Source organism: Octopus bimaculoides, chromosome 25 (genome assembly GCF_046866305.1).
Source record: "Octopus bimaculoides isolate indiv1 chromosome 25, ASM4686630v1, whole genome shotgun sequence".
NCBI classification, from domain to species: domain Eukaryota; kingdom Metazoa; phylum Mollusca; class Cephalopoda; order Octopoda; family Octopodidae; genus Octopus; species Octopus bimaculoides.
Window position 1 is genome coordinate 12,567,355 of NC_142952.1, and position 23,607 is coordinate 12,590,961.

Sequence of the window (23,607 nt, forward strand, 5' to 3'; positions counted from 1 at the left end):
CGGCGGCGCAGTTCTTGTTTATTCTCAAGTTGATCGTCATTAAACACAGAACTATAATTCAAAGATATTCCAGTCGTTCTTTCACAAATATTCTAAGCCTACATCCCTACTACCCTACAGGTGCCTTTTATCTTGCTTAGGTTAGTAGAATGTGAATTGAGGGTCATCTATCTGCTCTGTCTAGTAGGTTGGGTCTCTGGAGAGATTTTATTTTTAGATTGTTGTTCACCTAAATCTGTTGTGTTGTCAAGTAAAAGGATGTGACACACTGGAAATATCTTATTTACTAAGAACTTGAACAGGAACCAAAATGATTTTAGGATATTGTGAAGCTGTTCTTAAGTTTTGCCGATATCTCTAATTGTTGGTAAAAGTCTGACAACTGAATTTGAAATCCTGTTATGGCAAACTGAGACCTTAACTTTATTTTTTCTATAGGAAGTGTGTGTGTGTGTGTGTGTGTGTGTGGTCTGTTAAGAATACTGTTAATATGGCTAATTAATTTTTCTTACTGTTGAATGTTAATAACTGATACATTCATAGGATGTGTCCACATACATATTTACATACTTAGGTGACTCTCCTAATGCAAATAGTTTAGGATAGTCCAGCTATACTTTCCTTGGTCATGTTTCTGTTATTTAATTTCTAAATATTTAACTTTGTGGCAATGTTAAGCCAAACATTGTGATTTAGCATATTAAATAGGATCTGCTTTCATCAAAACATCTATTTGTATAAAACAAGAAGTGCCTTTAGACTTCTTGTGTGGGACTTGAAGAGCTGAAAGATTGGCAGAAGGGATTGCTAAATTAGTTTTTTCATTCTCAACTTCTTGGTATTCTTCCAGACATTCTCCTGCTATTACTGGTATGCATAGACAGGTTCCTTATTGTGATTTTGAATTTGTGTGCTTTTAGTTAATCACTGAATTTATTGCTGTTTTATAGAATTTCTCAGAATAAACTGATTTCTTTCTCTCACATCCTGTCACAGACATAGAGTTAATGCATTTTCTGCCACCTCCTCCAAAGGGTTCTCAAACTTATTCAGCCTCTAACCCCTAATTATGTAAGTTCTGATCAGATTATTCATCATTCCCTCCACTTATATTCTCATTCTTGTTACTTCAGACGAGCAACCCAGCCTAACCCAAATTGTGCCAACTGTGAAACCAACCACTGTAATCAACCACTTTGAATTCTTCATTAATCTGAGAGTCAAATGACATAGTTCGGTCCTGTTCTATTTTTATTCACATAATCTGAGATGTGGAATGTGTCTCATTGCTTTCTACTCTCTCCTTGAAATTCCATCAAATTTACTTCCATTTCCCATTCTGTAGCATTGTCAGAGAAGGTGGTGTGGGGCATGTTTCCTTTGATTTTTCTTTGGAACTACTTTTACGTTGACTTCAAATTTCCTACAACTATTTAAGTCTACAAATGAACAACCTTACAGCATCGACTGCACATTATCTCTTACAGTCTGTCCACCCCTGTACAAAGAAGAGCTTATATTTACAGTCTTTTCTCCCATTTGTCCTAGAGTTTGGGACAATAGGAAAGAGATTGTAGATGGTTCTGATCATAAAGCTGATTCCTAGTGGCCCTGTGTGCCATACCTGTCATTCCTATTGGCTCTGTGTGACATTTGTTATTCCTATAGGCCCTATGTGCCATATCATTCCTATTGGCCCTGTATGTCATGTGTCATTTCTATTAGCCCTGTGTGCTGTATGTCATTTTTATTGGCCTTGTTTACCATATGTCATTTATATTAGCCTTGTGTGCCATATGTCATTTTTACTGGCCCTGTGTGCCATGTCATTCTTACTGGCCTTGTGTGCTACATAATTCCTATTGGCCCTGTGTGTCATATGTTATTCTCATTGGCCCCGTGTGCCATCCATCATTCCTATTGGCCTGTGTGCCATATACAATTCCAGATGGACCTGTGTTTTCGTTAATGTTTGAACTAATCTTCTTTTAACTATATTTTCTAATGAAACCTTGAACATTCTGGAATTTCAGTCAATTAGTCAGCAAGACATTAATGATTTAGTCTTCATGCCAGCAACATTTAACATAAACTTCAATACTTTTCTTCTTCTATTGCAGTATGAAAGGTGGAGAATTATTTACTAGAATCCAAGAAAGAACACATTCAGCATTTACTGAACAAGGTAAGGAATCCCTATTCCTAATGGATTGAGTGTTTCTTTAAACTATACCTAGCAAGTGTGAGGTGTTCAGCCTTTCTTGACCTCTTCATAATTTAATATAGTAAAGAAGAGCTGTCTTCAAATATTTAGAATCTATTGAGAATGGTCAGTGTGTGAAGGTTTTCCTGAACCTTCTACACTGGGAAACAACAGTGGGATTTTTGCCTACAGACCCCATTGATTCCTATTCTACTCCACTGGACCTCCATTTAAAACAAAATCATATATTTTTATAATTAAATATTATTAGGAATTTTATATAAAAAAAAATTGTTAAAATACTTTGTGCATTGTAGAAGTATAACCAATTTTATTGCAGATTAATTTTAACAGTAAAATCTTATATGGACCCTGGTTGAGAACCACTGAGTTAAATCTTTTGAAAGTGAGTTGTTTAGTGGGGGGGGGGGGATATAGGGAAGGAGGTTGTTCTAGAAAGATGCAGAGAAAGTGTTTAGTGATGGATTGAGAAGGGGCAGAGACTGTTGTAATATTAGATAGACACAAGGGATAGAGAGGACACAGCTGAATGGTGAGACATTGGTTTTGATGTACTCATGAGTGAAGGTTTATTTATCAAGTGGACATTTTATTCACTACAATTTCAAATATGTGTGGAATGAGTGAAATTTTAGATGCGCAAACAACACTTCAATGAATGATTAATAGGTTTACAAACAACATAACTTTGTGAATAAAGAACAATACAGTATGTCCTCGTGTTAAGTGACTAAACTCCTGAAGGTGGTAGATGCCCCAGGATGTTGATGATTTAATGATTAAAGCAACAGGCCCAGTACATTAAGTAGAGGATGTATTAATTTATTTAACAAGAACCAAGTGTTACAGGACTGGTTCTGTTGTAATGTGAGTGAGGGTGTGGTGATTTCGCCATGAATGAGATAGAACTAGCACCATGATAGTCATTTATCAAGTGGGATTGTGTGTGGTAAGAAGTGTGCTTCCCAACCACATGGTCTGGGTTCAGTCCCATTGTATGGCACCTTGAGCAAAAAAGTGCCATGCTCAAAAACACAACACACAGCCCGATCTGGGAATCAAGCTCACACCTCCTGATTGTGAGCCCAGCACTCTAACAACTGAGTCATGTGCCTTTAATCCCCCCCCTTTTACCCGCACCCACTTATTACACTTGGTATAACACTAGTGTAACAATAATTGGGTACCCTCCCAGCAGTATATTGGATAGATACTATTCCTTAGTGGGTTGAATCCTCAACCCCTAACTCTCTTGCATTATATATATATATATATATATATATATATATATAATGATGATTGCTTCATCTTGACAGATGACAGCTGTCCCATCAACACACACATAACACCCCATCACACAGCACAAACCCTCAGATGACTTTTAAGACCAGCTGCCGACTGACAGGGTTTGAAACAACACAAGTGGCAGATATTATTCAAGTTTCTTCTACATCTTTGTCCTTTGGAATCTGATTCTGAAGGAATGTTTTTGTGAACTAGCATATGTCTTTTAAATCCAGATATTGTCTTACAAGATTTTGTGACATATAACACAAGTTGCAAGAGGCAGTTGGTTTCCAAGATTATTACCTATCTGGGCATTTCGATTTTCATGTGACTGCATATGATTTATATATCTTGCTTTTGACAACAGAACATGATCACATATAATACATGTCCAATGTTCACTGTTGATTACAATTCCAATTGTTCCTTTGCGACAGGCCCTTTTAAGTTCAGGGTGCTGAACCATCTTTTCCTCCCAGGCATTGCAATTAGTCCCAACATCACCTCTCCACTTGTTCCTTCACACAGTCTTTATACTTTTTCCTTGGCTTATGTTGTGTTCCCTTACCAGAGTTGAGCTCACCATAAAAAAAACACTTTGGCAATTGCTCATCTTTCATTCTAATAACATGTCCAGTCCATCTCATATAAGCCAAGATAACATATTGTTCAACTGAGTTACAATGTGCCATGTGCAAAACTTCTGTATTTGGTATGAAACTTTCCCACTTGACTCCTAAAATATGTCTGAGGCACTTTGATGAAATCTCTCCAGCATTTTTATACAACACTTGTAAGTTGTCCTTGTCTCACGTGAATAAAGAAGTACATGCTTTATAGACACTGATTTTTGTCTGCAGGAAAATACCTTGATCCGCCATACTTGCTTTTTACGATTTCCAAATGCAACACTTCCCTTCCCTATTCGATAGTATATCTCTGTTCAAGACCACCATCTCTTGACAGTTTACTTCCAAGGTAAACAAAGGTATCAATGACTTCTAAACTTGTTCCATTCTCAAAAATGTTTGGTTCAGAATATGTTTGTCCTGGAGATTCTGAAGTCATCTGGAGGCCGTGGTTGAAGCCAATGGCAATTTTATTGAATAGATTTACTCCTTAATATTTCAAGATATTTTTTATGTAATCTTGGTAAATATATCTGTTAAAATGAGATGTCAGTGTTATTTATCATTTTTGCGAAATTTAAACAACAGTTTATTCACCACACCCTCTATGTATGTATGTGTGTGTGTATGTACTTTTATCCACTGCATGCATATATTTATTGTGTTTAAGCATTTATATTTAAGAGAAATATTGTTTGTTTTTGTAGAAGCTGCTGCCATCATCAGAGATATTGCTACTGCTATCGATCATCTACATTCTATGGATATTGCTCATCGAGACATTAAGGTGAGTTGGATTATCATTGTTTGATGACTATGAAACTGCTGCCGTGCTCGCTGAATGTTGATGGCGTGTGTGTGTATAATCCTACCTGGTGCATATTATTTAAGTACCTAATTCTCTCAGGAATCATCATCAAGAAAATGAGATGACAAAGAGATAAATGATTATCTTATGAACTTCATTAGCTTACAGCCGTTTCTGCTATAAGATGCAGTGGACACATAGTTAAGTGCCTGAGTAAACACCTTACAGCTTCATCAGAGCCTCAAATATGAAGTGCAAGAATTACTAGATAAACCACCAACACCTGAAGATATTTTGGTAAACAATAACTCCCTACTTGAGTGATCTAGGTGTTCCAGAATATGACTTAAAAGACCTCACTTGGTTGCAGTAATTTTTAAAGTTAGCCCAAGGTTAATTATTGCTGAAACCCAAGTTATTGTGTGTTGATGAATTATAAGTTCATATCGTACTGCAGGAGTTTAAAATGCCTCAGTCTGCTTTAATAGAAGAGGGACAGACATCTCAAGTTTATCTAGAAAACATATTTGTTGTTAGTCATTTGTTTAGTATTTCAAAATCTGGAGATAAGATCTGCCATTGACACTGGCATTCATAGACTTTTTAGTTTTCTGTTTTTTGATATCTTTAGAGAGAGGATTGTCTTTGATTTTATCTCTTACGAAAACAACAAACAACAACAAAAACAATAGTGACGACAATAATAATAGTTTCAAATTTTGACACAGGGCTAGTCATTTAAATGAGGGGGTTAAGTCAATGACATTGACCCCAGTATTCAACTGGTACTTATTTTATTGACTCTGAAAAGATGGAAAGCAAAGTTGACCCTGGCAACATTTGAATTCAGAATGTAAAGTCGGAAGAAATGCCACTAAGCGCTTTCCTTGGTGCACTAATGATTCTGTCAGCTTGCTGCTATTATTATTATTATTATTATTATTGTTATTATTATTATTATTATTATTATAACAACAACAACAACAATTAAAAAAATGGCATCGGAGGGGCAATGCATACCCTGCATGCTAACAATTTTGACAGCTCATTGCATTAATAATAATAAAAATAAGAATAATAATTAGAAGAATAGTAATAATAATAATAATAATTAATTTGTTTTATTGGCCACAAGGGCTAATATCAATTAAAAACATATAAGGACAAAGACAGGACGAAGGTTGCAAAAGGTTTTGTCCGAAAAGGTAGGAAAGTTCGTCTAAACAGAGGAAGAAAACGGAGAAAGATATAATAAATAAATAGATAAATAAATAGATAAATAAATAAGTAGAACTCCCAAAGGGGGAGGCGCTTCGAAAAAGGAAAGGTTACACGTGGAAAAACCCATAAAATCACGGGAGCCTGGTCAGAAAAAATAAGAATTATTATTATTTCTACTCTGGGCACAAGGCCTTGAAAATTTTTGTAGGGAGGGGACTAGTTGATTACCTCGACTCTAGTGCATAACTGTTACTTATTTCATCAACCCTGAAAGAATGAAAGGCAAAGTTGACCTCGGCAGAATTTGAACTCAAAATGTAGCGGCAGACGAAATACCACTAAGCATTTTGCCCGGCATGCTAACAATTCTGTCAGCTAGCTGCCTTGATAATAATAAGAATAGTAATAATAATAATAATAATGATGATTTCTTTCATTTACCACCAGGGTGAAGTTATGGGGTTGCGGGGACAGTACAAAGACAGACATAGAGTGTTGGGGGTTACATTCTATGGAATGATAAAAAAAGAAGGAAAAGAAAAGTATGCTCGGTGTGCAATAAAAGAAGGGAAGTATACACAGTATACGACAGTAAGAGAAAGGGTAACGAAAAATGACAGTAATGTGGTCCTCCTGATGCAGGAGGACCTCTTGGGTTATTCAAGGAACTCCTCCGTCCAAGATCTCCCTGAATACAAAGGACAGATACTCTCTCCAATTCCTTTTTCTCTGCCTCATTGGACTACACTTAGAGTGGTACTATCCACTCTTGCCATTTTCGCAACTCTCACCCACCTTTTGATAAAAATTCATTTGAGGACAGCACCTCCCTCTCCACCCTCACTTTCCTTTTAAAGTAAGTGGATTTGGTAGACAGAAACTAAAAGAATCCCATCATCATTACCATCATCATCATCATCATCAGTATCATCATTTAACATCTGTTGTCTATGCTGGCATGGGTTGGACGGTTTGACCTGAGCTATGTCACATAAAAGTGTCTGTGCCACGTAAAAGGACCCATGCAGTGCCACGTAAATATGCCTATGCAGCATCACATAAAAATGCTCATGTGACGCTACATAAAAGCACCCATGTAGTGCCATGTAAAAGCACCTGTGCGGTGCCACATGAAAAGCACCCAGCACACTCTGTAAAGTGGTTGGCATTAGGAAGGGCATCCATCCACAGAAGCCATGCCAAAAACAGACTGGAGCCTAGTGCAGCTCTCCAGCCCTGGTCAAACCATCCAACCCATGCCAGCATGGACAACAGATGTTAAGTGATGATGATGATGATGGTGGGCTTCTCTCAGTTTCCTTCTACTAAATTCTACCACTCACAAGGCTTTGGTTGACCCGAGGCTATAGTAGAAAGCATTTGCCCATGATGCCACACAGTGAGGCTGAACTCAGAACCATGTCGTTGGGAAGTATGCTTATTTACTGAGTGTTTTCAATCCACAATTTATGTTCAACCTTCTAGTATTGTAAGCGTAGGTCGGGTATGTTAGTATCTCTCCCCTCCTATTTGGTACATTAAACCTCAAGTATATATGTACAAGGAAGTTAAGTGGCCCCACCTTCTGTAGTATGTTAAATACCAATGTCTTTGTATTTAATTGTCAATAATATTAACAGTTCGTTGTGTGTGACTTATGAAACCTTCCACCTGTTTTTCCTATTTCTCGTTTCTTTTTTGTTTGTTTACAAAACACTTTGTGTTGTTGTTGTTGGTGGTGGTGTTGCTATCCAGAATGACTCTGGCCAGATGACACTTTACCTTATCAACAATTTAACCTTGTCTCTGTCTGAGTGTGTACATATTTGTACGTGTGTGTATGCATCTTTGTGTGTATCTGTGTGTATGTATGTCTCACTGTATGTGTTTTTCACAGATGATTTTTTTTCTCCATATTGACTCATTATTATTATTATTATTATTATTACTATTATTATTAAGGGGATGAGCTGGCAGAATCATTAGCACGCTAGGCAAAATGCTTAGCAGTTTTTCAGCCATCACTACTTTCTGAGTTCAAATTCTGCCAAGGTCAACTTTACCTTTCATCCTTTCAGGGTCAATAAATTAAGTACCAGTGAAACACTGGGGTCAATGTAATCAACTAGTCCCCTCTCCCCAAATTTCAGGCCTTGTACCTTTAGTAGAAAGGATTATTATTATTATTATTATTAATATGGTGGCGAGCTGGCAGAATCATTAGCACACCTGGCAGAATGCTTAGCAGCATTTCGTACATCTTTACGTTCTGAGTTCAAATTCCGCCGAGGTCAACTTTGCTTTTCATTCCTTCAGGGCCGATAAATTAAGTACTAGTGAAACACTGGAGTTGAGGTAACTGACTAGTCCCCTCCCCTAAAATTTCAGGCTTTGTGCCTATAACAGAAAGGATTATTATTATTATTGCTACCACCAGTTTTTAGTTATAGTTACTGACATCCAGAGTTCAAATCCTATGAGAGTCAGCTTGAGTTTTTTTTTTAATCTTTCTGGAGGTTGATAGAATAACATACCAGTTAAATAGTGGGGGTCAGTACATTGGTAGTTGGTGAACCTGTTTTAGAAATCAATATTGATTATCAGTAATAACAGGTTCAATATATGAATGCTCTCTGCTGCCTCTGTTGTATAATGGAATGGGTTAATTATTATTTAAAAACATTCAAGATTTTTTCTCAAAAGGCTTCCGCTTCCTCCTCCTCATCGTCATCATCATTATCATCATTACTGTCATTGTCATCATAATCCTCGTCACCATCATTGTTGTCGTCATCATCGCATTTAAACATACGTCTTCCATGTTGGTACGGAAGTTAATTTCAATAAATAAATTGAAACGTACTTTTCACTGAAAAACTCTTAGTTTTGTTTGTGGAAGTAAATAGTTTGGAAATGAGAAGTTAATATTTATAAATGTGGGTGGTCACGACTGGAATGCCTTTGTTCATTGGTTTGTTCAAATCAAAAGCCACTCTAGACTTAACAACAACAACAAAATGATAATAAAGCCTTATTTTATTTTAACATTTCATTGAAAAAGATTCGTAAATAAAAAATATTTAATAAACAAGAAACAGTTTTCCACTCTTTATCTTGTTTGTTGTTAGGTCATTGTTACTTTTGTTGTTGTTGCTGTTGTTATCTGTAGAGAAAGGTTTTTTGTTTTCCTGTTTTGTTTTCCTGACAGTAATCCATTTTGTTTTTATGATGAGATCAGCAAGAAGATAAGATTGAAAACCTACTTGTTTGTTTTAAGAAACACATTCTTTGTTTTGCTTTTAATCTGTTTAAATGAAAGAAGTTATTTAGAATCCAATAAGTTTTCCTCCCACTATATGTCACTGCTGTTAATCACAGGGGTGTGTGTGTGCTAGGTAGCTCGGTGCTTAAGAACTTCACTTCCTAACCACATGGTTTCCAATTCAATCTCACTACAAGTGTCTTCTACTGCAGCCCCTTGTGAGTGGATTTGGTAGACAGAAACTAAAAGAACTGAGGGTGGTGAGCTATGTTCTGAGTTCAAATTCCGCCGAGGTCAACTTTGCTTTTCATCCTTTTGGGGTCGATAAATTAAGTACCAGTTACGCACTGGAGTTGATGTAATCAGCTTAATACCTTTGTCTGTGCTTGTTTGTCCCCTCTGTGTTTAGCTCCTTGTGGGCAGTAAAGAAATAAGAAACTAAAAGAAGCCTATCATGTATGTGTTTGTGTGTGTGTGTGTGTGTGTGTGTGTGTGTGTGTGTTTTTCTTGTCTTGGCATCACATTGTGTGATTGTTGTAAATGAATGTCATTTGTTTACAATATTCTGCAAGAACATGTCTGACCAGGGGGGAAATATTACCTGACTCAGAAACTGTGAGGGGTTGGTGACAGGAAAGTCATCCAGCTATACAAAAAAATCTGCCTCGATAAACTCCATCCAACCCATGCCAGCATGGAAAAGTGGAAGTTAAAAAGATAATGAAATGAGGATTAACTCTCTAGCATTCAGATTTCTCTGTCAAATGCAATGCTTATTTATCCACATTGATTTGAATTAATTAATCATGCATTATCTCATAGCTTTGAGATTTCAGTGATGTGATTGTTTATTTTTAGAACGACATTGAAGGATAGGTGTAAGAGGCCAGAACTAACATGTTTGAACATGGAACAGATAGACTATTTAGGTCAGACATGGTCAGTTTAAATGCTAAAGGGTTTATAAGAATAAAGGGTTAAAAAATGATGAAATGAGGATAAGCTATCTAGCATTCAGATTACTCTGTCAAATGGCCGATTCAAGTGCTGAAGAGTTTATAACATGGTATAAATTGATAATAATTATTAACCTTTTGGCAATTAAACTGGTCATGTCTGGCCTAAATAGTCTATCTGTTCCATGTTCAAACATGCTAGTTCTGGTCTCTTACACCTATCCTTCAATGTCATTCTAAAAATAAACAATCACATCATCGAAATCTCAAAGCTACGAGATAATGCATGATTAATTCAAAAATATTTTACCTGCCTTAGGTTCAAACTGGCCAGATTTGGCCTCTCACACCAACCCTACAATATCGTTCTAAAGAATTAACAGTTACCTCATCAAAATCTCATTGCTACAAGATAAGGCATGATTAATTCAAAGCAATGTAAATAAAAAAGCATTAATTTTGACAATAATATGAATGCTAACAAGTTAATAATCTCACACATGGATCATAATAAGAAATTAATTTTTTTTTTATCTTCTGTTATGAAATATTGTGTTTGTTGTTCTGAGATAACAGGCCACCCATGCCCACCTCTACCTCACAGCCAGTATTGTCGTGATATGGCTGTGGGTGGATGATGGGGTGGGAAAAATAATGACTGAAGGGTGAGTGACATTCCAGCTGCACACATCCTGTGTTTGTTGAGATATATCTTTTATCTTTTATTTGCTTCAGTTAATAAACTGTGCCCATGCTGGGACACCACCTTGAAGAGTTTTCGTCAAACCCATTGATCCCAGTTTTTTTTTGTTTGTTTGTTAAGTCTGGTACTTATATTATCTGTTTCTTTTGCTGAATTGCTATTTTATATGGATGTAAACAAATCAACACTGGTTGTCAAGCATTGGTGGGTAGTAAACAAACACACACACACACCTACAACAGACTTCCACACAGTTTTCATCTACCTAATACACTCATAAGGCATAATACACTCATAAGTACAAGTTTATTAAAACTTCATTAACTGAAATCAATTATCTTTCTAACAATTTTGTAAGTATTGATAATTATCACATGAGACTACAAAGAACAGAATTATTATTATTATTATTATTATTATTATTATTCCTTTGTAACACAGTGTAGGTAAAAATGCACCGGAGTCTTTAGTCATCTATTAAGTCACAACAAGGACCTCAGACACATAATACTTTCTTTAAGATGTGCGCTGTGCCCAATAAAGCTGCTTTTTGCAAGACATCAATCTTGCATGGGATTCCCAGTTGCCTTAAGAAGTCTTGAAGTTTCAATGGGATTGAGCCCAACACATCAATCAGCACTGATATCACTTTTACATTACCCTCTCACATTCCATACAGTCTTGCCATTTCCTCTTTCAGTTTGGAGTACTTGATGATTTTTTTCAACCTCTTTACTCACAACATTCATGTCATTTGGTATGGCTACATCAATGATCTGACAGTATTTGTCTCTCTTGTTCAATATGACAACATCCGGCTGACGGTGTTTGATTACACTATCCATCTGAAAATCATAGTCCCAGAGTATCATTACTTCTCCATCTTCCTGCATAACTTTACTTGGTACTTGCTCATACCAGTTCTCTGTTACTTCATATTGGTATTTACAGCACAAGAGTCAATGAAGATACACACACACTTTATCATGGTGGCGCTTGTATTTTTTTTGTGCAAGGCTCTATCTACTTACCAAGTGGGTCACATTTTCCACACTCTTTCCTCAGAGTCTGCATTTCTGGGTGTCAGAAGTTTTATAGATGTTATACTTCACTGAATTGGTAGCAAGAGCCTGGTCTTGTGCAGCAATGATCAGGCTTTCGGTGGTATGCTTCAAATCACCTCGCTCAAGCCATGCCCACGATGCTGTATTACCCTTAACGTCTTGTGTATTCCTTTCAAACTGCCCATGCATTCTCATTTCAAAAAGGTCTTCTTTTCTCTTCTCAGTTCTTTGGTTAAACTCTGCCTTGCCCATCATTTCATCTGCATTTACACCCATATCTTTCGTGGCATATTGCAGCAGGTCTTCATCACTATTTATCAAATACTTGGCAAGCATTTTCCTTTCACTCATTATACAATGGTCTATGCTAATTAGTCCTCTGCCACATTATTATTATTATTGTTATTATTATTATTAATGTTATTATTATTATCATTATTATTATCATCATTGTGTGAGAGAGCAGTGCATGCCATCAAAGTGACACAGGGGTACAAATATACGAAGCCCAGTATAACTATCATGACTACCCATCTAAGGGTACACCAGACACACTCATCACAACCATATGTGCACGACATGGTGATCTTATACAGTTCTATATTTAAGAGATGAGGAATTATTTACATTATTTACATTTGACGGATATTCGTCCTCATCTTGTTTGTTGTTAACACAACGTTTCGGCTGATATACCGGTATTGAGAAAGGATAGAAAAATAATAGATTTATAAACCTTAAAATTCACCCCATAATTGCCCACGGGCATATGGCGTAGTGGTTAAGAGCGCGGGCTACTAACCCCAAGGTTCCGAGTTCGATTCACGGCAGCGACCTGATTAATAATAATAATAATAATATAATAATAATAATAATAGTAACATCGATAGGAATGAGAACCCAGGTTCGAAATTTCCCCAAGACACCTGACGAAGGCTGGAGGGTATATCAGCCGAAACGTTGTGTTAACAACAAACAAGATGAGGACGAATATCCGTCAAATGTAAATAATGTAAATGGTGATCTTATATCAAAATAAACAGCACATGACCTCGCAGGTGGGACCCAGTTAGAATTTTCTTCAGGTTGAGTAGCCCATCCTGCTCAAAAGGTCCCTGAATAAGGTTTATTTAAGGATGATGAACCCATTATTCAAACCCCAAAGAATTCCTCTTGACACATGGTTCCCTCACTACTTTTGCTCATGATCAGAGATGCACATATTGTCAGCCACTAATGGACATGCTTAACTGGTCAAGATCAAGCAACTGACAAGCTAATTTTTGGTATTGAGCAGAATATTTGCTGTAGCCCATCTTTTTATACCAAGACAAAACAATGTACATAATAACACTTCCAATCAGTTAAGATCAAAAGCCATGAGAGCCACTGCCTGGTACTGCATGAGGGCAATTATTATTATTATTATTATCTCTAATAATAATAATAATTCTATTTGTTACATTATCATAATCTAAACTGGTTTAGATCATGTAAATCTAATAATACTCACTCAGAAGTGAACATTGAGTCATGTTTATTTTTGAGTAAACACTTAGAGCAGCAGCAGCAACATAAATTGTGACTAAGGTTTGGTGGAAGATATTAATTCAAAAACTTATGAAAACAAAGCATTTGTACTCAGAGCCAGAGCCGGTTTCAGCCGGGTTGGTTAACGAAAGGGTTAATGGAAAATTTCAGTTTATTGAAGAACAGTGTCAACAGAGTGGTTGCGAGAGGAGGGGTTTATATAAACAAATACAGCTGGCCCCTGATCGTTTTACTATTTTAGGGTGACTTTGTATCTTGAACAGAACAGATGTAAACAAACACATCCAGTTTCTAATCTGTGTATGTGTATGTATCTAGTGATATATGTATATATTTTTGTCTATGGAGGTGTGTGTGTAGGGATGTATGTAAGTCTAGTAATGTATGTGTGTTTGTGCGCCTGTATCTAGTGATGTATATGTCTCTAGTGGTGTGTTATTGTCTTCAAAATGAAGGTTGTTGTTTTAACCAATGGCCTTCCCTATGGTTCCTGGTGTTTGTCTAGCTGTATCCTATTATTTGACTACCTCAGACTATGCAGTAAAGTGTGTCCTTCCTGTTGTAAAGATTTCCCTGAAGTAAAACGTAGATGTTAACATCATAAACTCATTTCTTCATATTCCAACGTCGTAGAAATCCTGCAAAAATCTTCCAGTCAATACCAAAACAGCATCGTCAGATTTAAGTCTTGGAATTTTTTTAATATTTAAAATGCATTGAACAATAGACAAGGCACTGTCCTCTGGCTTACCAGTTCCTGACAAAATATCCAACCCATGCAACCCATGGAAGACTGATGTTAAATGATGATGATGGATGATATATATATATATATATTTAATATTTCACTTAGGTATTGAGAAACTGAGAAACCTGGTGTAGAATTCAAAATATATATGCTTCAGAATGAAGCATTAGTCAGGTACAGAGTGCTAATAAGAAAATAAGGTGACAAAAGAATAAAGCGATTATGTTATGAACTTCATTAGCTTACAGCTGTTTCTGCTACAAGATGCAGTGGATTCATAGTTGAGTGCCTGAGTAACACCTTATAGCTTCATCAGAGCCTTGAATAGGAAGTGTAGTTTCAAAAATTGCACATCATATTCATTAATCCTTTGTCATCTCATTTTCTTATACACACACATAATATACATACATACATGGAGAGAGAGAGAGGAATATGCCAAAGATTGTATAATTCAGTTATATACACTCAAATAATGGTTTAGGATGTATTACCTATTATTAGCAATATTTTGTCTGTCTTTACATTCTGCGTTCAAATTCTGCTGAAGTCGACTTTGCCTTTCATCCTTTCGGGGTCGATTAAATAAGTACCAGTTACACACTGGGGTCGATGTAATCGACTTAATCCCTTTATCTGTCCTTGTTTGTTCCCTCTATGTTTAGCCAACCCCTGTGGGCAATAAAGAAATAAATTATTATTATTATTATCATCATTATCAAATTATTGTCTGTGTCTTTAAATTTCATCAAATTGTCGGTGGCAGTAGACAGTCACTAATTGTTGTTGGCAGTAAAGACATTGCTAACAATTTTTGGCAGTAAAACTATTACTAACTTTTACCAAACAAAATATGCAAAAAATGTTCACATGTTTACTTTTCTATAACTGCGACAAACTGATAAATATATTACAAATATTCTAAAATATTATTTGTATTTTCCTTTCCATATTTTCAGCCAGAAAATTTATTGTACAGTAACAATTCTGAAGATGGTATATTGAAATTAACAGATTTTGGTTTTGCCAAAGAGACGAACACTTCGAAATCATTGAAAACCCCCTGTTTTACTCCTTATTATGCAGGTGTGTATATTTCTTTGGCTCATATAAACTGTAATAAAATGGAAGACTCATCCTAAAAAATGAATTATTTCTTCTTTTACAGTAATCAGTCATCAAAATTTTTGGGATCTGAGATGTTTTGGTTGAGCCATTTTGGTAGAGGCATTTTTGGGACCACCAATTCCACTCTAACTTATTTTACATCAGACGTTTTAATGTCTTTGGCATTCCCACCCTCCCTTCCCTTCCATCTTTCTTTCTCTCTCTCTCTCTCTGCACATATATATATATATATAATGTAGATGTAGGTATGTAAATTTATGTATGTATACATGCATATGCTCATATATCATTTGTATTATTATATATATATATACACACACATACATGTAAAAAGCTCCTATGCTGATGCCACTTAATGCACCCATGTTGGCGCCATGTAAGTAGCACCTTTGCCAGCACCACATAAAAGCACCCATGCCAGTGCCACATGAGGAGCACCCAGCACATTCTGTAAAGTGGTTGGCATTTAGAAGGGCATCCAGCCATAGAAACCAAACCAAATCAGACTGGAATCTTGTACAGCCTTCTAGTTTGCCAGTTCTGGTCAAGCCATCCAACCCATGCCAGCAAGGAAAACTGATGATGATGATATAAATATATATGTAGAATGATAAAGTGTTTGTCATTTGTGATCAATCACTCCAGGTGCAGGAGTGGCTGTGTGGTAAGTAGCTTGCTTACCAACCACATGGTTCCGGGTTCAGTCCCACTGCGTGGCATCTTGGGCAAGTGTCTTCTACTGTAGCCTCGGGCCGACCAAAGCCTTGTGAGTGGATTTGGTAGACGGAAACTGAACGAAGACCGTCGTATATATGTATATATATATATATATGAATATGTATGTGTGCGTATATGTTTGTGTGTCTGTGTTTGTTCCTCCAATATCGCTTGACAAAAAGTGACCGATAGAATAAGTACTAGGCTTACAAAGAATAAGTCCTGGGGTCGATTTGCTCCAACATGGCGGTGCTCCAGCATGGCCGCAGTCAAATGACTGAAACAAGTAAAAGAGTAATTAATAATTTGCATTGTCACTCTCTCTCTCTCTCTCTCTCTCTCTCTCTCTCTCCCTCTCTCTCATCTCCCTCTCTCTCTCTCCCTCTCCCTCTCTCTCTCTCTCTCCCTCTCTCTCTCCTCTCTCTCTCTCTCTCTCTCTCCTCTCTCTCTCTCTCTCTCTCTCTCTCTGACCTCTCTCTCTCTCCTCTCTCTCTCTCTCTCTCTCTCTCTCTCTCTCTCTCTCCCTCTCTCTCTCCCTCTCTCTCTCTCTCTCTCTCCTCTCTCTCTCTCCCTCTCTCTCTCTCTCTCCCTCTCTCTCTCTCCCTCTCTCCCTCTCTCTCTCTCCTCTCTCCTCTCTCTCTCACTCTCTCTCTCTCTCTCCTCTCTCTCTCTCTCTCCCTCTCTCTCTCCCTCTCTCTCCCTCTCTCTCTCCCTCTCTCTCTCTCCCTCTCTCTCTCTCCCCCCCCTCTCTCTGTATGTGTATATTCTCTGCATGCACTGTGTGTAAGTGCGTGTGTGTTTACCTCCAGCACCAAAAAATACTGTCTCCATAGTAGACTAAATGTCCAGTCAGCCATGTCCAATCTTCTCATTTCACACTTTTTTTAACCTTTTCTCTTTTCTTTCTTCTCAAAATAGACATTTCTCTTGTTTTTTCCTCAAATGCTGTATTCTCAAATGCTTTACCTTTCATCCCTCCGGGGGTCGATAAAATAAATACCAGATGAGTACTGGTGTTGATGTAACCGACTTACCCTCTCCCCTAAAATTGCTGGCCTCGTGCCAAAATTTGAAACCAACATAGACATATTTTTTCTAATTTTATTCTTATTTTATTTTTTTCCAGCTCCTGAAGTGTTGGGTCCTGAGAAATATGACACATCATGTGACATGTGGTCCCTGGGAGTCATAATGTACATATTGTGAGTATTTCATACAAAAATTTGAGGAAATATTGGTTAATTTGGTGCAAGCATGCTGTGTGGTTAAAAAGTTCACTTTATAAACATGGTTTGGGGTCCAGTCCCACTGCAAAACAGTTTGGGCAAGCATCTTCTACTATAGCTGACCAATGGCTTGTGAGTGAATTTCAGAGATGAAAACTCTATGGAAGCCCATCACATATAATGTGTGGTTATCTTTGTGTGCCACCACCAACTGGTGACTTAGTAGTTCAGCAATAAGAGACTGATAGAATAAGTACTAGACTTTAGCAAAAGTAGGTACTGAGGCCAATTTGTTTGACTAAACTCTGAAGGTGGTGCCCCAGCATGGCCACAGTCAGTGACTGAAACAAGTGAAAAAGAAAAAAAGAATTATTTTACGAAAATGCACTAGATGGTTTCCACCTGGCATGGTTTGATAATGATAATTACGTATTGATTATGGTAGGCTTAAATAAAAATATTGATACAAACAATGTCATAATAATGTTGACAAATTTATTGATAATCTCAAATTCATATCACTTGTTACTTTCACAGGGAGACCAATTCTATTTGATAATCAGTAATCAGAATAGTTTTGTCAGCTAAATTTACTGATTAATAACTTGGTTGTTTTTGAAGTAGTTGTATGCTGTCAACTTAATGTGACAGTCCCATGAAGGGAATAATACTACTGTTGGTTAGACTTAGGAAGCTGCACCGCTTCCTGTCGGCCTTGACACATTTCCTGTGTCCTTATGTTTACAAAGGAGAGACAAGCACCTCCACCCAGCTAAGCCTGCATCCAGAGACATGTTTCTGAGTCTTTGCTCGTCATCAGTCTGGAGTAGCATGACCTGCTAGTCGAAGATGCCTGTCAAGCTGTTTACAAGAGCTTTAGACTAGCAGGTCATGCTACTCCAGATTGATGACGAGCAAAGACACAGAAACATATCTCTGGATGCAGGCTGAGCTGGGTGGAGGTGCTTGTCTCCCCCTTGTAAACATAAGGACACAGGAAATGTGTCGAGGCCGACAGGAAGCGGTGTAGCTTCCTAGGTCTGAACAACAGTAGTATTATTCTCTTCATGGGACTGTCACATTAAGTTGACAGCATTCAACTACTTCAATGTGTCACTACTGCATAAATCTCTCTGAGAGATTTAGAAATGTATTATTTCTAATTGGTTGTTTTTTGTCTGTTTACAATGATGATTCTAAGTCCAGTAAACAGACCGTACCAGGGCTATACCAATACACTACCAATCTGGTTGGTCTACCAACACTGTACTAATCTGCTCAGTAAACAGACTGAATCAAGTACAAGATCTCTAGTCACAAATAGTTGCTTGCTTCTCAACCACATGGTAAGAAGCTTGCTTCCCAGTCACATGGTTTTGGGTTTGGACACACTGCATGGCACCTTGAGCAAGTATCTTCTACTATAGCCTTGGACCTTGTGAGCGAATTTGGTTGATGAAAACTAAACAAAGCCTATCAGAAATGTGTGTGTGTTTGTCTCCTACCACCATTTGATAACCTGTGCTGGTTTGTTTACATCCCCATAACTAAGCAGTTCAGCAAAAGACACCGATAGAATAAGTACCAGGATTGACAAAAATGTAAGTACTGGGGTCAATTCAGTCGACTAAAAATTCTTCAAAGTGATGCCCCAGCATGGCCATAATCTAATGACTGAAACAAGTAAACGATAAAAGATAAAATATGTTTACAAGATCTGGACCTGGATCTCATATTTTAATAAATTGAAAAAAAAAAAAGAAAAAACAAATTTAGATATCAGCAATATTTTATTAACAAAATATAATTTTACAGGCTTGAATGAAGAGAAGACACAATCATTAGCAGGCTGGGCTAAAGTTGCTTATCAGCATTTTGTCCATCTTTATGTTCTGAGTTCAAATTCCACCGAGGTTGACTTTGCCTTCTGTCTTTTTGGAATTGATAAAATAAGTACAGTTGAGCATTGGGGTTGATGTAAAATACCTATCCCTCTCCTGAAATTGCTGGCCTTGTGCCAAAAACTTGAAAGCAGTATTACCAGTGAGTGATGGTAAGGTAGCAAGCTGGCAGAATCGTTATCATGCCGGACAACTACTTAAAAAAGTGGTTGAATATTCCACAGACACAGTGTGTGACAAAGGCTGTAGCTTTTGAATTAAACATCATTGGATAGGCTTCCACTCAGTTTCCCTTACAAAGCTTGGGTTATCCCAAGCCTAAGCAGTGGGGGGGGGGGGGAACTGTACTGAGGGACCTAACGATAGACAAGGGAACCTTTTAACCTCTGAGCCATAATTAAAAGTAAAATGATGATATAGTTTGCAGAACTAGGATGGAATGTAAAGATTAGTTTGGATGGGATGAACTCAGACATCAATACCACTGATATAAAAGAATACAAGGAGTGTCTGTCTCTGTCTCTCTCTCTGTCTCTCTCTCTCTCTCTGTGTTTCCCACTCTCTCTTCCACTTTGTCTGCTCCCTCCCTCTCATCTCTCTTCCTCTAAATACTCGTTAAAATAACTTAAAAAGTAAGTCTCCTTATTTTCTTAAGTATATAATGTTACTATTGCCTGAGAGAGAAACAGAGGAAATGAGCTCATGGCTTGTATCAAGTAGACATTTAAAACTGACACCTTCTGAATTTTAATTTTCACTTAATAGATAAAAACGATTTTTTTTTAGTGGTGGTGGTAGTGGTAGTAGTAATGATAGTAGTAGTAATGGTGGTGGTAGTAGTAGTAGTAGTAGTAGTAGTAGCAGCAGTAGTAGTAGTAGCAGCAGAAGCAGTGGTGGTGGTGGTGGTGGTGGTGGTGAGCATCAGGTTCATCATCTTGAGGCTGAGAATGTTTGATCCCCAGACCGGGCTGTGTGTTGTGTTCTTGAGCAAGACACTTTATTTCACATTGCTCGAGTTCACTCAGCTCTTGAAATGAATTGCAACATCACTGGTGCCAATCTGCATCGGCCTTTGGCCTTTCTCTTGGATAACATTGGTGGCATGGAAAGGAGAGGCTGGTATGCATGGGTGACTGTTGGTCTTCCATAAACAACCTTGCCTGGGCTTGTGCCTCAGAAGGTAACCTAGATGTAATCACATGGTCATTCATGACCGAAGAGGGTTCACCACAGTAGTAGTAGTAGTAGGAGTAGTGGCAGTGAAGATTTTTTTACAGAAGCACAAAGCCATGTTTTTTTAAGGGAAAATCAATTCAATAACCCCTCCCCAGAAATCGACATGGTGTTTATTTTATCAACCCTGTAAAGATGAAATGCAAAATCACCAATAAGTTCAAAATAGCAGACTGGAAAAACTAAATAACAACAAAATTAGTGTCCAGTTGTAGTGGACAAATTTCTCAAAATTAATTGAAAACAAAGACATCATATTTCAATAGAAATACGGCAACAAAAATGGTGATATTAAAGATATTTAACATTACAAGCATTAATTTGAGCCTGTGGTGGAATTCACATGTCCAAGGTGCTCCACAGCAAGACTGAAGCAGGAATTGTATACTTGTCAGGCAAGTATGTTAGTCACATGGTCATGCCTGTGCCATTCTTGTTGCCTAGGTAATCTTATCCCACCTACTTGAATCTTTATCAGGTTTGATTCTCACTATACACCTAATAATCTAGTCCCACCCACTAATTTCAACATCATTGTGTAACTCTTACTTTGTATTAATATAATCAACATCATCAATATTGATTTCAGGTAATCAATATTATTTTCCTGAAATTCAAAGACAAAAAAAAATTTCAACAATTTAGAAAAATCATCAGAACAACCATAGCCTGTATAACAAAAATATATAGCAAAAACAAATAAAAAAGTTGCTAATTATCTCAAATAAACTTTGATGTGTAATTCTGTTTAATTGTGGGCTTTAATGATGAAAGTTTGTTATGGCTAGAAATTATATTGATTAGGTCTTGGTTAGAATAAGGATGTCTGACTTGTTGACTTCAAAGAACCATGAAAATTATATACTCTCTTTCTTTTTTTTTTTTACTCTGTTTTACTTGTTTCAGTCATTTGACTGTGGCCATGCTGGAGCACCGCCTTTAGTCGAGCAAATCGACCCCAGGACTTATTCTTTGGAAGCCTAGTACTTTTCTATCGGTCTCTTTTGCCAAACCGCTAAGTTACGGGGGACATAAACACACCAGCATCTGTTGTCAAGCGATGTTGGGGGGACAAATACAGACACACAAACATATACACACACATACATATAATATATATATATATATATATATATATATATATATATATATAAATTATTATATTCATACATACATATATATGATGGGCTTCTTTCAGTTTCCGTCTACCAAATCCACTCACAAGGTTTTGGTCGGCCCAAGGCTATAGTAGTAGACACTTGCCCAAGGTGCCATGCAGTGGGACTCAACCCAGAACCATGTGGTTGGTAAGCAAGCTACTTGCCACACAGCCACTCCTATGCCTATTTTGTAGTAAAAGTGAATGAAAAACTCAAAAATATTATCTGGTACAAAATATGAACCACTTCTCACTACAGCTGTTTCTAGCGAATATATCTTTTCTCTTTTACTTGTCTCAGTCATTAGACTATGGCCATGCTGGGGCATCACCTTCAGGAATTTTAGTCAAATTAATCAACCCTTGTACTTATTTTCTTTTTAAATCTGGTATTCACCTGATCAGTCTCTTTTCCAAATTGCTAAGTTACAGGGATGTAAACAAACCAACACCAGTTGTTAAGCGGTGGTGGAGGACAAACACGAAGACACACATATACATGACAGGTTCCTTTCAGTTTCCAACTACGAAATCCACTCACAAAGCTTTGGTTGGGCCCAAGACACTTGTCTTAGGTGCCACACAGTGGGACTGAACCTAGAATCATGTGGTTGAGAAGCAAGCTTCTTATCACACAGCCATGCCTGCACCCTGTATGTATGTCTGTATTGTGATCTTATTTTTGAGAGATTAGGTATGAACATATGGTCAAAGGTGACCATCCCAACGTTTCTTCAAGAATAATGTCTCTAGAGCTCCATTGTTTAATGTAGCTTATGTTTTGCCACAGTATGGCTGTAGCTTTTGAGCTGAAACTAATAAAGAAAAAAATAACAACGTGATGTGATTTTAAGGTGAGTGACTGCTATTTCTAGCAGTGATATTATAGATGTCATAAAAAACACTTGGTGATGGTGCCACATAAAAGCTCCCAGTATGCTCTGTGAAGTGGTTGGCATTAGGAAGGGCATCCAGTTGTAGAAACTTGGTCAAAACAGACAATGAAACCTTGTGCAGCCCCTGGCTGATGAAGCCATCTCCAACACATGCCAGTATTAAATGTTGATGGTGATGATGGTGATAGTGGGATAACAACACCAGAATTCATGCCAAGGTGAACAGTGACACATTGGCAACACAATAATCCATTCAACCATTAATAAATTCTGTTTCTTGTTTGTTAACAGGTTATGTGGTTACCCTCCATTCTATAGCAACCAAGGCTTAGCGATATCTCCAGGAATGAAGAAAAGAATTCGGCGCGGCCAGTATGATTTTCCACCTCAGGAATGGTCCAAAGTCTCACAAGAAGGTAACGTTCAGATTTTGTCTGGTACCTAAAAGTACTTAATATTTTATCATTGGAAAAATTAGGTTCTCCTTTAGAGATGTCAGAACAGTCTTTCAAATATATTCGTGATAATATTTGACTAAGGGAAACTGCCGTGCATAAGGTAATGCACCATGCATATTGCTTGATTGCATGTAACTAGGTCTTTCAGGTATAGAAACTTGTCTTTGCCGCCTGTTCGTAATAGGCCCCGGATATTCAGTAAGAATATGGGTGTGATATCTGTGCAGGGGTTCCTGGTGTTAGTGGTGGCCATCCCTGATCCATCGTCTGTGATGGTCTTGGACAATGGTTAGTGTGGCGTTAACTCTGTACCTCTGTATCCATGTTAGTTGATGTACCATTTTCTGGGCCATGCTTAAAAAAGCTTGCTGTTCAGCTGCTGCAGTTCATACAGCCCCTGCATACAGCCTTTTGTTGGGAACAGAAGAGTCCAACC

The 23,607-nt window shown here is 37.4% G+C and overlaps 1 protein-coding gene across 1 annotated transcript; it reads left to right on the forward strand.

The window, feature by feature from the left end:
• Positions 1–2,096: 2,096 nt before the first annotated feature.
• LOC106882434 (MAP kinase-activated protein kinase 2) lies at positions 2,097–23,173 on the forward strand. Its single transcript, XM_089341748.1, has 5 exons — positions 2,097–2,185; positions 4,848–4,927; positions 15,413–15,539; positions 17,425–17,500; positions 23,005–23,173. Exons 1-5 carry the CDS (start codon positions 2,122–2,124, stop codon positions 23,156–23,158), a joined length of 501 nt encoding a protein of 166 aa, XP_089197874.1. The 5' UTR covers positions 2,097–2,121; the 3' UTR covers positions 23,159–23,173.
• The last annotated feature ends 434 nt before the right edge of the window (positions 23,174–23,607 follow it).

Excerpts from the sequence above, each read along its gene's own strand:
- LOC106882434 (XM_089341748.1), top strand. The coding sequence starts at position 2,122 with ATGAAAGGTGGAGAATTATTTACTAGAATCCAAGAAAGAACACATTCA. Across the intron at positions 2,186-4,847 it reads TTCAGCATTTACTGAACAAG|AAGCTGCTGCCATCATCAGA; the intron begins GTAAGGAATCCC and ends TTGTTTTTGTAG. Across the intron at positions 17,501-23,004 it reads GGAGTCATAATGTACATATT|GTTATGTGGTTACCCTCCAT; the intron begins GTGAGTATTTCA and ends GTTTGTTAACAG.